This window comes from Raphanus sativus, chromosome 2 (genome assembly GCF_000801105.2).
Source record: "Raphanus sativus cultivar WK10039 chromosome 2, ASM80110v3, whole genome shotgun sequence".
Taxonomy (NCBI): Eukaryota; Viridiplantae; Streptophyta; class Magnoliopsida; order Brassicales; family Brassicaceae; genus Raphanus; species Raphanus sativus.
Genome location: NC_079512.1, coordinates 27667043 through 27681521, shown reverse-complemented (window position 1 = coordinate 27681521; position 14479 = coordinate 27667043). Strand labels below are relative to the sequence as shown.

The following is a 14479-nucleotide window of genomic DNA, read 5'->3' as shown; positions in this document are numbered from 1 at the left end:
TAATCATGATGTAAGTGAGAACATAAAGTATTGTTGGTTATCGAGTGTCCTGAGAGAAACAGTGTTGTGAATGCATGTTCACTTTTCTCCACACGGTTGTCGGAAGGACTTGGTGGTAACTTCAGATGGAAGTAGTTTACCCAAAAAAAACACTAATTTGATTACATACGAGGAAGAGTGTCCTCTTTTGACATATGAATAACTCTTTCTTTCTTTATGTATAAGACTCGAGCAAAAAAGCCTATAACACTAGAAACTAGTTTCCAGCTCCAAAAATGGGTCTTCTCTTTTTACCTCCCTTTCTTTGCCATTTTAGGATTCTTACACATCCTAATACTAAGAGGCGTCACTTCCACTAGTTCATCCTCTTCAATGTATTCAATGCAGTCGTCCAGACTATATGTCAAGGGAGTGTCAAGCACCACTGTAATAATTAAAAAAAAAAAAAAAGATTTTGTGTCAGCAGAGCAGATGGACTTGCACAAAAATCCTTAAAGGTTATAATAATAATACCTGTTACATCTTTGTTGGATCGTATGTTGGTCGCTGCTTTCTTCTTGCAGATATTAAGTCCCAAGTCCCCAGGTCTCTGGTGGATCCCAACTATCTGACCCTTGTATACATCCACACCTGCACCTACAAACATTTGCCCTCTCTCTTGCGAGCTTGCAAGTGCATACGATGTTGATGTCCCATCTTCAAAGGCTACCTGAACGGGCACAATGTGTCATCATCATCAAAACTTCTCATTCCTGAAAAACTAATCTCAACTCCCATAACTCACCAGTGAGCCCAGATCACGGGTGCTGATATCTCCCGCCCAAGGTCCATAACTCTCAAATACGGTGTTGAGGATTGCTGTCCCACGAGATGCTGTTAAAATTGCATTCCTCAATCCAAGAAGTCCACGTGTTGGGATCTTGTACCGTAGAAAGACTGTTCCTTCCGACCTGTCATGTCAGGTTTCACAACGCATATTCAGATTAATCTTGATAGCTCCAAACCTGTAATCTATCTCTCACACACAGACACAGCATCTTCCATATGAAATGAATGGATTGAGAGAAACAAATACATACCCAACACCCTGCATATCAAACATCTGTCCACGCCTTTTCCCAAGAAGTTCAACAACAGGCCCCATGTGATTCTCTGGTACTTCAACAGTTGCTACCTCATACGGCTCCAGCAACTTGTCGTTGACCCTTTTGTTGATAACTTTCGGGGGTCCCACCATAAATTCATATCCCTCTCTTCGCCTGGAACATATTTATTATATGTTCAGCTACTTTCAAATAACATATATGAAAAAAGCAATGACTTACATGTTTTCTATCAGGATGGTAATGTGTAATGTGCCTCGCCCACTGATAATGAATGTGTCTGCTGTCTCACCATCTTCCACTTTCATAGCTAGATTTCTTTCCAGTTCACGGTTTAAACGGTCTCGTAAGTTCCTGCTCGTTACATACTTACCCTACAGGAAAAAAAAAAGGAGATATAATTCAAATTTGGCACTAATCCAAACGAGAAAGATATACTTATGACAGCCAAATCAGCCATGGCTACACTAACCTCGCGACCAGAAAACGGGGAGGTGTTTACAGAGAAGGACATTTTCACAGTTGGCTCTTCTACTTTGATTGTAGGTAGAGGCTTCCCATGTACTTTATCAGCAATGGTCTCACCAATCTGCAGATTTACAAAGAGCTAAGACGTTATAACTCAATTAGCAACAAAAAGAAAAAAAATGACAAGTGGCAACAAGCAATTATCTAACAGCGTTACAACTGTCTCTCGCATTTGGCATATTCATGCATAGTGTACCTGAATGTCATCTATGCCACATACAGCACAAATATCTCCAGCTTCCACTGTATCAGCAGGTACTCTATAGAATTTCTCATAAACAAAAAGCTCACTAACTCTTGCAAATCTACAGGAATCTTCAGAAGTGCACACCTGTAAAGTTAATACACAATAAGTTTACAATAAACCATCTGCTTTACAGGTTTGAAAGACTTGAGAAAATGACTAGCTTCAGGTGATATTTCTTTGTAATGAGCCCACATAATTGCTGTCAGAAACAAAAGAATAAGCTGAAGATTTATCAAAATGTTACCCTGACATCCATTCCTTTGCGCAGTGCTCCTGCGTGTAGCCGTCCAATAGCAATACGTCCTTTATGCTCATCATATTCGATATTTGTGGCCTGAAAAAAAAATGTTTCATACAATTGAATATCTATCAACTCAACTAGACTGTCTGATTCATTGAAAGTTCTTTTACATTCTGGTCTGAAAAACATCCCTATTAATGAGATAAAGTTTAATCAATTTCTAGCTTAGTTTAGAAAAAGTGGCAGCTTTTAGTTGGTGAGAGACAGTATATTGATGTGTATGTTTTGACCAAGGAGATGAAAGGGGATATAAATGCATTGGCACTGGCTGGGAACAAACACATGAAACGGTAAAAAAAATCACAATAACTCACAAGCATCTGAAGCGCACCATCTTTTTCAATATTCGGCCCAGGCACACATCTAATGATAGCCTCGAACAGGGGTCCCAGGTCATCTGCAAGGTCATCCGGAGCAAGCCCTGCCTTTCCTTTGATCCCACTAGCATATATCGCTTGGAAATCACACTACACACCAAAAAAAGAACACACACTAAATTTAGTGTCAAACGAGACACCACAGGAAGGATAGACAAACCCAAGATTAGCCATTACCTGTTCATCTGTAGCATTTAGTTCAATAAAGAGCTCAAAAGTGGAATTGACAACAAACTCAGGACGAGCAGAAGGCCTGTCGATCTTGTTCACGACTACCACAACTGCATGTCCAAACTCAAGAGCCTTCTTTAAAACAAACCTTGTCTGGGGCATTGGTCCCTCAACAGAGTCCACCTAATAGGCAATAGAGCGAGGGAGAGGAGAAATGAGATACGCAGAGCTGAAAGTTTATTGTTTAAGAGCATTCACTGAGACAAAACATCAAAAAAAGTTACCACAAGAAGCACTCCGTCAACCATGTTCAAGACACGCTCCACTTCACCACCAAAGTCGGAGTGGCCAGGAGTATCAATGATATTCACTTTTGTGTTTTTGTAAGTGATGGAGGTGTTTTTGCTAAGGATTGTGATTCCTCTTTCACGTTCAAGGTCATTTGAGTCCATGATCCTCTCTTGCATGACTTGGTTATCTCTGAATACCTAAAGCAAAAGGACAAAACATTGGACTAACTTTTCTCAACAGGTTGGATAAAAAACCAAAACAAAAAAAAATGTAGTTAGCTGTTTGTTACCTTAGCTTGCCTAAGCATAGAATCAACCAAAGTAGTTTTGCCATGATCAACATGAGCTACAATTGCTATATTCCTCACGTCATTCCTCCTCACCAACGTCTTCTTCTTCACCTCTATCATCCCAAAAAAAAAGTGATTTCGTTTAGAGAACCAATCAAAAAATAGAAGGTAAGTGCTTGAAACCTCTAAGATCATCATCAAACTAGGGACATAGTTAAAGCTTTATCCTTTATGTTTTAAAAATCATTCTCTTATCGTTTTCAATTCGAAGTGACAAACTTGAAAGCGCAGAAACACTAAACTCTCCTCTTCAACAAAAACGCAAATCAATATCAGCGGCAAAAACTACCGGAAGATGGTTCAGCGGTTGATGGAGAGACAGAGCAAGTGATGGGAAGATGAAGGAGACGCCGCCGGGGACGAAACCGGAGAGCTCCTCCTGGTTTAAGCGCGGAAGCAAAGGTTTGTTGCTTGTGAAGCAGCAGAGGAGAAGCTTGCCTTCTCAAAACCGCTGGATAAGCGGAAGAAGTGCTCAAGCGCAGCTCCATTGAGAGATAGAGGAAATGGATTTATTTTGGTTGGAGTGGAGAGGAGAGGAGGAGAAGAAGCTGTTGCTTTTATTCCTACGAGGATTACGAAGCCGCTTTTCGTTTTAAGACAACGCTTTTGGTTTGGAGTTAGATGGAGTAGGTTAAGCCACGTCTGACTCTTCAACTTGTCTTGTGTAATTTTCATTAACTGATGTTTTCGACAATAACATGGCGCAGCAAGTGTTGCATTATCGTTCCAAGGACAAAACACAAACACGAATGTATAATTTACATCAATTGAGTATATATAAAAAAAAAAGAAGTATTTAAGAATATTGCACCACCACACGTATCATCATCCCTCAGGCTTCTTGTGACTTGATCATCGTGCTGGTGATGATGTGACTTGAGCATCGTGACGATGATGATCTCTCTCTCTTGCAAGTAAAAAAGCTTGACAGCTCAAAGAGATCAAAACATTCACAGCTTCAAGTCAATACGCTCAGACCATTCGAATATACCAGAGTGGACCTGGTCATGTCCTAGATCGGACCCGTTACCTCCGGTCGCAACTCTCATGATATCCTCGATCAACGCAAAGTTTCCCATTATATCAACATGAGCCCCACTCTGGGTCCCCCGCCCTTCTAGCAGGTTAGCTGGCGGAGAGTGGTTGTATTCTCTTATGTAAGTCTTGATTCCCGAAGGGTTGAATCTTGTCTTGCCACGCCACGCTTTGGCACACATGAACCCTGCGCTTAGGACTGGCACCGTTTCATCCCCATCCACATTGTAAACCCCTGCTTTCAGACAGCTTTCTTCGTCCTCCTCGTGAGCGGAAGTGAAGATTTGAAAGGGGATGCAGCTGTCAGGAGACTGATTAAGTTTGTAGATGTAGGATCGTTCTGTTGGAATCCCAACTCCATACAGTGAGTAGATCTCCATTTCAGGGGCATTGGGTAACCTGAAACAGCAGAATAAAACCAAACAAAATTTAAAATAAAAATACTAATAATGGCATCAGGACAAAGCATAAAGTTGGTAACAAAAACAAACCACTTACTTTGTTTCCAATGGATTAGACCAGTGTCTGTGATGTTCGTACTTGGGGTCATCTAAATCATCAGCAATCCCATAGGAGAAATGAGCGGCACCACGCGCCATCATCTTAGGAGCAACGTAATGTAATAAATCTATGACGGCGTCAGCAGTGTAGACCTTATACTCAGCAATAGCTTTGATCCCTCCAATTCCCATATCGTGGTACTCTGTCCACACGTCACGACACGTGTTGTTTGGGATACTCTGACCTTTGAACGCACCCTTCACCAAGTAAAACGTATTTTATCAGTCACCTAATCACAAAACGTACCAAGAGTTTATATATGTCCTTACACGAAAATCGATATTTTCAATCTCAGATGGGTGAGCGTCGGCCACTTCTTTCCCAAATGATATAATTCTTCCGTAGTTAACAGGCTTTTTTTTCTTGGAAACTAAGTTTTCACCAGCTTCTCCGCGAGTCTTGTTGCTCTTTTGCTTTTTCCCTGAACAAGTGTGGCCTTTCTCCGGTGACCAATCAAGACCACCCCATATTGTGTTACCTCCCTTAGGTATCATAGACATTGTTGAGTCCCATGTGCGTGTCATTCTCATTACGTGTTGCAACGTCTGAAGTCTAAATATATCAGTGTCTAAGAACCCTGGGGCAATCGCTCTGCAGATTTAAAAGACAGTGAAGTCTTATTAATGAACTAAGCAACTAAGAGTGCAATCCTATAATCAAGCAGAAATAAAAGACCATTAACTCAAATACAGGAAACCTGAAATAAGGAAACTAGTAAAGAATGTAAGAATCAGAATAACTAATATTTGGTACATATGAACTCTACCTTTACTTCTATAGAACTGAAAGTGTTCTAAAAGTGCACTCTATCACAAACAGCCGAAACCATAATTATCAAGTTCATCAATTGTTTAAATCTGAAGAGAGTTCCAGTTTCATAAGCAGCAAAACATTGTAGCAGAGATATCTAGTAGCATGAGTTCCAGGCTAAAACCCCCCCAATAAGCTATTGAGTACCTGGCAACTGCAACATCCTTAGCTTCAGCAGAGAAAAGCCCTGCAACAGCTTTTGGAACACCAAGAAATGGTCCACCAATGTTCATCACCGCTTTTATATGCTTTGCACACCAATCAGGCCCACCACCGCCACCCATGGGAGCTGGTGCCTCGACCCATTTCATAAAATGTAGAAAATATAATACCCCCATGGAATGGGGAACTATAACTGCTTTCTTTCCACCGTTGGTAGAAACCATCAACTCTATATTACTTTTCATACGGCTAAGTGTCTGATCACGCACCTAATAATTCAACATATGAAACACAGTAAGACCAAAAAGAGAATAAAGAAATAAACGTGAACAGATTTAAATAATGAGAGAAGAACCTCTGTGTTCTGAAACGAAAGCCTCCAGTCATACGCAGCCATGTACATGTTTTTCTCCTCATATCCAATATGTGCAAGGTTAGCAATCAGCACTGCCCAGACAAAGTAGCCAGGCGCAAAGTAATCAGCAGCCACGAGTCCTGATACAGCTCTAATCCTAATACCAGCCGGATCCAACCCAGTTTCGTTGTCAAGTGACATGTGTTCCACCCAACATAGAGGCCTGAATCAAAGAAACAATTAATTATTTTGAAGATACTACGAACAATAACACTGTTAGTCTCTCAACTGTAACACTCTCCCATCTCTAACAGAGTAAAAGGAGGATCAGAATAAAGATGCAGATCACAGCAAACAAAAAAAGTAGTAACAGAGTGACAGTTGAATTCCAAGACATATTATAGACCAAATGTAAAAACTTTTGAAAAATCTCATTTTTCAGTTTTCAGAAAGAATTTGAGAAAAGTACATTGAGCGTCCACAAGACAAAAGAAACTAACTTTAGTTGCACTATGCGCATAGTTGAAGAATAAAGCAACAATCCCTATATCACGGTTTAAAACACACATCTTTCACAAGTGTAGGTAGTACTTTCACATTTATTCCTAACAGAACAGAAAAAAAAACACCACTTCAGCATAAACTCCGTGCAAGCAAAGGTAAATTCAGTGACAATAAAGGGAGCACCTTGTTAAGAACGGAATCTAAGGTACATGACTTAAAAGTTGAAAGGAAGTTGACATTTTTAGATCAAACGTGTTTCATTGGAATGTTATTGCTTTCCTTACACAAACACACACAAATAGTAAAATGCCTAAAGAAAATAGCTTTTTGCACCTAAAAAGCCACTAACGAGAGGTAACATATTCAACAAGCAGCAAGTGCGTGAGATCCAAACTCAAATCCCAATAATAAAAACTATAAAAGAAGAGTGAAAAGCTGGACCTTTTGTAGACTTCACCGAAAGTCCCACCCCACAAGCGTTTCCTAAACAAACCATCAGCACACTGTTTCCCTTCCCAAAGCTCAAGCCCACCAGTAACAATCCCGGGAATAAACACAACGGGATGCTTCGCCTTGAGACCTTCTTTCTTCAGCTTCACCCCCGGCGGGTCGGGCAAAGGCCCCGTGATCGCCTCCGTCACGTACTGAGGAAAGCTCGCGGGCATGGCGTTGTAGAGGAAGAGGAGGAACCACCACGTGAGGCACACGCACCCGATGAACCAGCAGCACGAATCGACGCACGACCACTTCGGTTTCTTGCGGTGGTTTTTCGAAGATTTGTTCTGCGAATCGTCGTCTTCCGGGAGGTCCTCGGACGGTGGTTTCTCCGTCGTCGTCGGCGGCTTTTTCCGTTGAAAAAGGGGCATGACGGACACGTGATGGAAACCACGGCAAGAGGTGTGTCTTTTTACTCTTCAATCTCAAAACCTTTTTTTGTTTTGTCGAATTAGGGATTAGATCAGTCGAGACAAAGAGCTGATTTGCTGCGATTTTTTTTTTTTTTTGAAAAAGACCAATTTTAAGTTTGTTTCTTTCTCGACAGCTTTTCTGTTTTTTTTTTCTTTTTTTCTGACATACAGCTCGAACCGGGTGGCAAATCATCGACCAGTTGGCTCCTAATCCCGGTTCTCGAGTTGGACCGACAGCCGTCTTCAAAAGCAGTTTTGTAATCCATGACCTGAATAAGTTATTGAGAAATGAGCTAGAATAAGTTTTACAATAGTTTATTCATAATTAACCAATTTTAAAAACAAAAAAAAATGGTTGAAATATTCATTTTGGATTTTCTTAGATATTTGTCTAAACTTTTCAACTGAAAACAAAAAAAACTCATAAAATTTACACGGTTACTTGTACCATTTTGATTTTAGTCGATTGGAACCTTTGATGTAACTAAAAGGAGTCTATTTACAATGATTAAACCAAAATTAATTAAATGATTTGAATAACCACTCACTTATTACCAACCGGTTTAGTAAGTATATATGGTAATGGGCCTACTGTACTCTACTACTCTGAATTGTTGGACTTGAGCCATGTAATATTTGCTATTTTGGGTAAACAACGACAAAAGAAAGTTAGACCATATTAACCCGGTTTCTTAACTGAGATTTTTAGTTTCGGTTAAGAGTCGGTTCTTAATTTTTCTTATATTTTAAGTAAGAAAAATTAAAGCATATTTCTTAAATAAAATAGATAAGAACCATTTTTAGCCAAAAAAGTAAAAAATAAAATAAAATATCAAATCATGAATTAAAAACCTCGGCTAAGAAACCGGGGTTAATTATATCTTTATGTAGGAGATTTCAGCATACCGGCTGATTGCAAAACCGAGCCGGTCGGTCTGATTCGTATTTGGAACAAAGCACTTAGATGACATGTGGCCAGGGTATTTTTTTACATGGCTGAAACCGAAAGACATATCTACGTAACAACTAAAATACCCACGCGCCACATTTTTGAAAGTTGAAACCCTTAATCTTTTCTATCCAATTTATTTTCACTATTTTCCCACAAACAGATCAGTTCTAATTAGAATCGAAAGATTTTGTAGGAAATCTCCCATAAATTACTCACTGGAGTTTCCTTTCCTTCTTTTTACGTCGGTATGCCGTCAATAACTTACTGACCAGTGGAAATCTCGGAAGCTTTTTCGAAGTAAGTGATCATTTCTTGTAGTGTAACGGTTTGTATCAGTTATACAAATTGTTCAGAACTGTAAATATACAAACTTTCAAATCCGCTTCTAGGACCAATGCGTTTAAACAAGTGTTTTCAAATCCGAATCGGACTAATGGTCGGACCGGATTGAACCATAAACCTAACAACAATCCGAATTATTAAACAAGTGTTTTTAAATAAGGACCGGATTGGCGGTCGGACTGAGTTGAACTATGAACCTAACAACAATTCGGGTTAGATTAATGCCAAATCTAACCAATGTTGAACCAGTTAAAAACTTTTATTGAACCGTCACAACCCAGAAACCAACGATCCAATAAACTGGTCAAATCTCTATTTGTATATAAATCAAAATTGTGTTGATAAAAATATGCATTTTATTCTTCAAAAATAAATATAAGATTTATGAAAAATAATAAAGTATTACGTTTGTGAAATTAATAAAACACTTGTTTTATTTCAAAATGTAATTTTTAATTAATGTGTATATTATATATTTTAAAGGTGATGAAGATTTATAGTGATAAATATCTAGATAATAAAGTTTAAATATGCTTTTATATTGATTTTAGATTAAAACTATTAAATTATTTTATTATTTTTGTTACATTTTAGTTGTTATTTTACGTTTTTCTAAACAGTAACACTATAGCTATTGAAATATTTTATTTGATATGATATATCTTTGTAAGAATATGTATATTATTTACAAGATATTATTAAATACAATTCAATCCAATGAAACCCGATCGAACTTAGTTTGATCTCGGTCGAATTACAGTGACTCATGACCCAAAATATTTATAGTTCGTTAGCCGGTCCAATTTTTTAAAACCGCTGGTTTAAACTATCTTAACATTTTTTTAACATAGTGAAGTCTTATATTTCAATTGAATAAATCAATGTTTAGTGTTGGCCTTTTAGGGGAGTAAGATGAGGAAAATATAAAGAGGATCGTGATCTTATAATATATAAATGAAATTTTATAAATGACCCCCCAAAATTATAAATAATGTCGTGTAAATATTTAAGAGTAGAGGACATTAATAGGAAAATAAAAAAATGGGGACATTCATAGGAAAATCAAATGAATATAGATTTGGTGCATGACAGTATCTCTTAAATCAAGAAAACGAGGTATGGTCAAAAACATAGTCACCATTCCACTGTATTCTTTTTCTAAACTCCACCTATATTTTCATATGAATATAGATTTGGTGCATGAAAGTATCTCTTAAATCAAGAAAATGAGGTATGGTCAAAAATATAGTCACCATTTCACTATATTCCTTTTCTAAACTCCACCTATATTTTCATATTTTACCACCTATATATCCACATGCTGTCAAAAGAAAAGAAAAAAAGATTAAAATTTTCATATCTGCTCAGTAAAAAAAAATTCATGGATTCCTCATCTTCTTCATCCATAGTATCCATCACGAGAGAACAGTTCAATGCTTTCCATGGTTTTGACCGAGCTCTTTTCACTCGGATTGTCATGTGTCTAATAGGAGACATTACCCAGTCTTTTCAGGTCATGTCCTTTCTCATCTATATTGAAAGAATTTATCTCAAGAGCAACAGCCTAATCAGCGATCTTGTTTCTTTATCTGACCATTCCATCAACACCATTGTTGACGAAGTCATGATATGTCTACGTTGCTTGTCCTACGAACATTTCCCAACGTTCCTGGCCACCTTGGGGAACATCGCTGCCTCATCCATACCTTGGACCAGGAGTTTGACCGGAAACAAGTTGACTCTCGGAGTCATCCACCAGAAGCGCAGAGAAATTCTCCTTGAGATGACAAAGATTTTAAACACCATATGCTACCCAGCTTTTGAGGATATATGCGTGCACATTGAGATGCACAAAGAGAAGAACATGTCTACGTTTTTCCAGTCCATGTGTGGTGGACAAGAAACAAGTAACTATGTAGCAGCGGCAACAAGCAACGTTCATGAGGGTCAGCACGTATGGGCAGAGGACAGGACTGTTTTCCTCAAATTTTCTAAAGGATACCCAATCTCTGAAGCAGAAGTGCATGCCTACTTCACCTGGTACGTACTGAACCCATTAATAATCCATGCATGCAAGGCCAAGGCCCTTCCTAGCTTCTCTGTACATAAAAAATAAGGTTGTACCCTCATACTCTCAAGTCTCAAGTATCTTAGGTTTTTAAAACATAACTAGATTGGTATATTTTCTTTTTTATTTTTTTTTTGAATAATTTAACTTTGATATTTGTTGTTTGTTGCCATATACATAACTCATGAAATAGAAGTTTAAGTGGTTATGAAAAGTGGTACGTTTTTTTAACAGGAAGATGGTTATGTTTTTTTAGATGCAATTATATATTATATTATGCAGTTATATTTTTAAGTTGGATGTAACCTTTTATCAACTGGTCATGCTACTGAATTAATAAAATAGATGTAACAGAGTTGTTATTTGTCAAGATACATTTTAAACCACTCTGTCTGGAATGGTTTGACACGGCCCTGCATGGATTGTGGTTTAACTAGTAATATATTTTTTTGGTGTTGTACTTGTAGGAGATATGGAGATATTGTAGAAGCGATACACATGGGTGGAGTGGGAGGGAAGGACCAAGCGATGTATGCAAGCATGGTGTTACGTTCTGCCGCCAATATTCCAGATATTGTAAACGATGGGGTTGGGAAAACCAAATTCACCATTAATGGAAAACATTTTTGGGCTCGAAGATTCATTCCCAATCACAGAATCCGCTAATAATCTTTCGTTTGATCTTTGAGGAGTTCCGAAAGGCATGTATGTGGCTTTTTCTTTAAAAAAAAATTTGGGACCTATTTTATTTTGGATGTATGGACTTTTATTTGGTTGGTGAATTTATCTCCAAACTGTTTAGCATGGACTCAAATTCGTTAGTTTGCATACATCTTTCACTTTCTATACTTTTCCCTCTTTAACCAATGTAATCTCACATCTGTCCCCAATGGCTATGCTAATTTTTGCATTCTCATGCTGGACACTCTTGGGCACAGGAGAATGGGTTGGCAGATCCTTATGGAAAGAAAGCTTTCATCTGTGATAAAACTAACTTCAAAAGATACATAAAATAACTATTGTTTTACTGCAGAGAAGCAGTGAACAAGGACTCAAGGAGCATAGTAAAATTCTCATTCCTAAAATTATGATTTTATGAGCTTTTTCTTATCTTTTCACAGCGAGAAAAGGCATGAATAGTTGGTTACTGGATTGGATGGCAATGACCTTATAATATAAACTACATTCTAACCGTCCTTCAAATGACAGATATATTTTTTTTTGTTTAAAAAAAATTATATTTGAGTTTTTTTTTGTAATTATAGTTGTGTTTAATGTTAATTTAATTTGATAGAATAGTTTGTTAAATAAATGAAATACTTCTTCCGTTTCTTCAGAATGATCCATATTTTAGAAAAAAATCATTTTTAAAATGTTTATATTTTACATTTTCAATGTATGTAATAATAACAAATTTTAAATTTTTAAAACATTAATTGTGTTTACTAAATTTTGATTGGTTAAAATCACAGGAAATAACTAAACACATAAAATAATATATTTCTTGTCAAAATTTTATGTATTTCTTAAAAATATGGAAAATCTAGAAATACATTATTTTGAAATGGTTGTAGTATATAGTTGGACATAACATTTATCAATAGATCATGTTACTGTTTTAATATAATAAATGAAACTTGCCCCCCAAAATTATAAATAATGTTGTAACTACTTAAGAGTAGATAGTATTTATAGGAAAATAAAGAAAATGAGGACATTTATAGGAAAATCAAATGAATATAGATTTGGTGCATGAAAGTATCTGTTAACAAAGAAAATGAGGCATGTCGAAAAATATATTCACCATTTCTCTGGATTCCTTTTCTAAAGTCTACCTATATTTTCATCTCTTACCAACTATATCCACATACTTTCAAAAGAAAAGCAAAAGATCAAAATTTCATATCTGCTGAGTGAAAAAAAAATGGATTCTTCATCTTCTTCATCCTCAGTAACCATCACGAAAGAAGAGTTCAATGCTTTCCACAAGTTTGAGAGAGATCTTTTCACTCGTGTTGTCATAAGTCTAAGACAAGACATTAGACTGTCTTTTGAGGTCATGTGCTTTCTCATCTATCTCGAGAAAAGTGTTTTCATGAGCAACCTAATCTATAATCTTGTTTCATTACCGGACCTTCTCATCAACACCGTCGTTGACGAAGTCGTCATGTGTCTGCGTTGCTTATCCTACGAAAGTTTCCCAACGTTCCTGGCCAGCTTGAGGAACATCGACTCCTTATCCATACCTTGGATCAGGCGTATGACCAGACATAACTTTACTCTCGGATTCATCCACCAGAAGCGCGAAGATATTCTCATTGAGATGAAGAAGCATTTCAAGAGTATATGCTGCCCAGCTTTTGAGGATATATGCGTGCGCTTTCAGATGCACAACAAGGAGAAGATGTATACGTCTAGACACTTCTTGTGGGCTCAACAAGCAACAACTAATCATGCAGGGGCAGGAACAAGCAACGTTGAGGGCCAGCAAGTAACGGCTGAGGAGAGGACTATCTTCCTAACATTCTCTAAAGGATACCCAATCTCTAAAGAAGAAGTGTATGCCTATTTCACCAGGTACTGAATCCATTTAATTATAAAGCCATGCAAAGGCCAAGGTCGTGCCTAGTTCTTATACTCCCAATTATTTAATTAGCTAGGACCACATTCGATGTTTTATAATCTACCAATCATTTAATTAGCTAGGACCCCATTCGATGTTTTATAATCTACCATGCATTCATCTGATTAACAATTTAAGACAATCATTACATATAGATTAATCTTCAACCGTTATGACTGGAATGGTTTGGCACGGCCCTGGATGCATGCATGTGGTTTAAAGGTTTTCATGGTAGACTCAGTAGTATACATTTTTGGCGTTGTAGGAGATTTGGAGATATTGTAGAAGCGATACACATGGGTGGGGTAGGAGGGAAGGACCAAGCGCTGTATGCAAGGATGGTGTTGCGTTCAGCCGCCAAGATTCCAGAGATTGTAAGCGATGATGAGGGGTGCAGGACCAAGTTCACCATTAATGGAAAACATGTCAAGGCTCGAAAATTCATTCCCAATTACAAATCCTTTAATAATCTCCCTTACCCTTCCTTTGGATTCTCTCTCTAGTTTACATATATTCTTCTTGTTTGATCTTGAGGATCGGAGTTCTAAACCCACTTCAAAAAGATTGGGACCTATTTTATTTTGGATGGGGGACTACTATTTGGTTGGTGATTGACATTTATCTCAAACCTATTTTGCATAGACTCAAATTCGTCAGTTTGCATACATCTTTCACTTTCTATACTTTCCCCTCTTTCAACCAATATATAATCTCACTTCTGTCAAATGGCTTTGCTAATATTTACATTTACATGCTGGACACTCTGGGCCTCCAAAAGGCTGGTGTTGGCAA

General features: G+C 37.6%; 4 protein-coding genes across 8 annotated transcripts; 2 read left to right on the top strand and 2 right to left on the bottom strand.

Annotated features, from left to right (window-relative positions):
• Positions 1-116: 116 nt before the first annotated feature.
• On the bottom strand, positions 117-3927 carry LOC108842066 (putative elongation factor TypA-like SVR3, chloroplastic). The gene is made up of 13 exons (XM_018614871.2): positions 3657-3927; positions 3308-3420; positions 3012-3215; positions 2734-2910; positions 2494-2646; positions 2123-2212; positions 1828-1962; positions 1576-1692; positions 1326-1477; positions 1080-1259; positions 785-950; positions 514-709; positions 117-424 (listed from the first exon to the last, which is right to left on the bottom strand). Exons 1-13 carry the CDS (start codon positions 3853-3855, stop codon positions 291-293), a joined length of 2016 nt encoding a protein of 671 aa, XP_018470373.2. The 5' UTR covers positions 3856-3927; the 3' UTR covers positions 117-290.
• An 83-nt stretch (positions 3928-4010) lies between these two features.
• Positions 4011-7806, bottom strand: LOC108842067 (phospholipid:diacylglycerol acyltransferase 1). Its single transcript, XM_018614872.2, has 6 exons — positions 7236-7806; positions 6291-6513; positions 5921-6204; positions 5233-5554; positions 4901-5160; positions 4011-4801 (listed from the first exon to the last, which is right to left on the bottom strand). Exons 1-6 carry the CDS (start codon positions 7658-7660, stop codon positions 4318-4320), a joined length of 1998 nt encoding a protein of 665 aa, XP_018470374.1. The 5' UTR covers positions 7661-7806; the 3' UTR covers positions 4011-4317.
• Positions 7807-7945: 139 nt separating this feature from the next.
• On the top strand, positions 7946-11872 carry LOC108840984 (uncharacterized). 5 transcript variants are annotated; one of them, XM_057002885.1, is made up of 4 exons: positions 7946-8951; positions 10188-10227; positions 10406-11036; positions 11532-11872. In XM_057002885.1, exons 3-4 carry the CDS (start codon positions 10474-10476, stop codon positions 11728-11730), a joined length of 762 nt encoding a protein of 253 aa, XP_056858865.1. In that variant the 5' UTR covers positions 7946-8951; positions 10188-10227; positions 10406-10473; the 3' UTR covers positions 11731-11872. The 5 variants fall into 5 exon arrangements, with proteins under 5 accessions (XP_056858865.1, XP_056858867.1, XP_056858864.1 ...); XM_057002887.1 differs by lacking the exon at positions 10188-10227 and having other exon boundaries at positions 10501-11036; XM_057002884.1 differs by having other exon boundaries at positions 10188-11036.
• Positions 11873-12988: 1116 nt separating this feature from the next.
• On the top strand, positions 12989-14366 carry LOC108839337 (uncharacterized). Its single transcript, XM_018612119.2, has 2 exons — positions 12989-13641; positions 13953-14366. The coding sequence occupies exons 1-2, from the start codon at positions 12989-12991 to the stop codon at positions 14188-14190; spliced, it is 891 nt and encodes a 296-aa protein (XP_018467621.2). The 3' UTR covers positions 14191-14366.
• Positions 14367-14479: the final 113 nt, after the last annotated feature.

Bases quoted from the DNA above. Each gene is read 5' to 3' on its own strand.
- LOC108842066 (XM_018614871.2), bottom strand. From the start codon at position 3,855: ATGGAGCTGCGCTTGAGCACTTCTTCCGCTTATCCAGCGGTTTTGAGA. The intron at 3,421-3,656 runs GTAGTTTTTGCC...TTGGGATGATAG, and splicing joins AACCGCTGAACCATCTTCCG to AGGTGAAGAAGAAGACGTTG. The intron at 2,911-3,011 runs GTAACTTTTTTT...ATTGCCTATTAG, and splicing joins TTGACGGAGTGCTTCTTGTG to GTGGACTCTGTTGAGGGACC.
- LOC108842067 (XM_018614872.2), bottom strand. From the start codon at position 7,660: ATGCCCCTTTTTCAACGGAAAAAGCCGCCGACGACGACGGAGAAACCA. The intron at 5,555-5,920 runs GTACTCAATAGC...TTAAATCTGCAG, and splicing joins AAGGATGTTGCAGTTGCCAG to AGCGATTGCCCCAGGGTTCT. The intron at 5,161-5,232 runs GTAAGGACATAT...TACTTGGTGAAG, and splicing joins TTGAAAATATCGATTTTCGT to GGTGCGTTCAAAGGTCAGAG.
- LOC108840984 (XM_057002884.1), top strand. From the start codon at position 10,315: ATGCTGTCAAAAGAAAAGAAAAAAAGATTAAAATTTTCATATCTGCTC. The intron at 11,037-11,531 runs GTACGTACTGAA...TTGTACTTGTAG, and splicing joins GTGCATGCCTACTTCACCTG to GAGATATGGAGATATTGTAG.
- LOC108839337 (XM_018612119.2), top strand. From the start codon at position 12,989: ATGGATTCTTCATCTTCTTCATCCTCAGTAACCATCACGAAAGAAGAG. The intron at 13,642-13,952 runs GTACTGAATCCA...TTGGCGTTGTAG, and splicing joins GTGTATGCCTATTTCACCAG to GAGATTTGGAGATATTGTAG.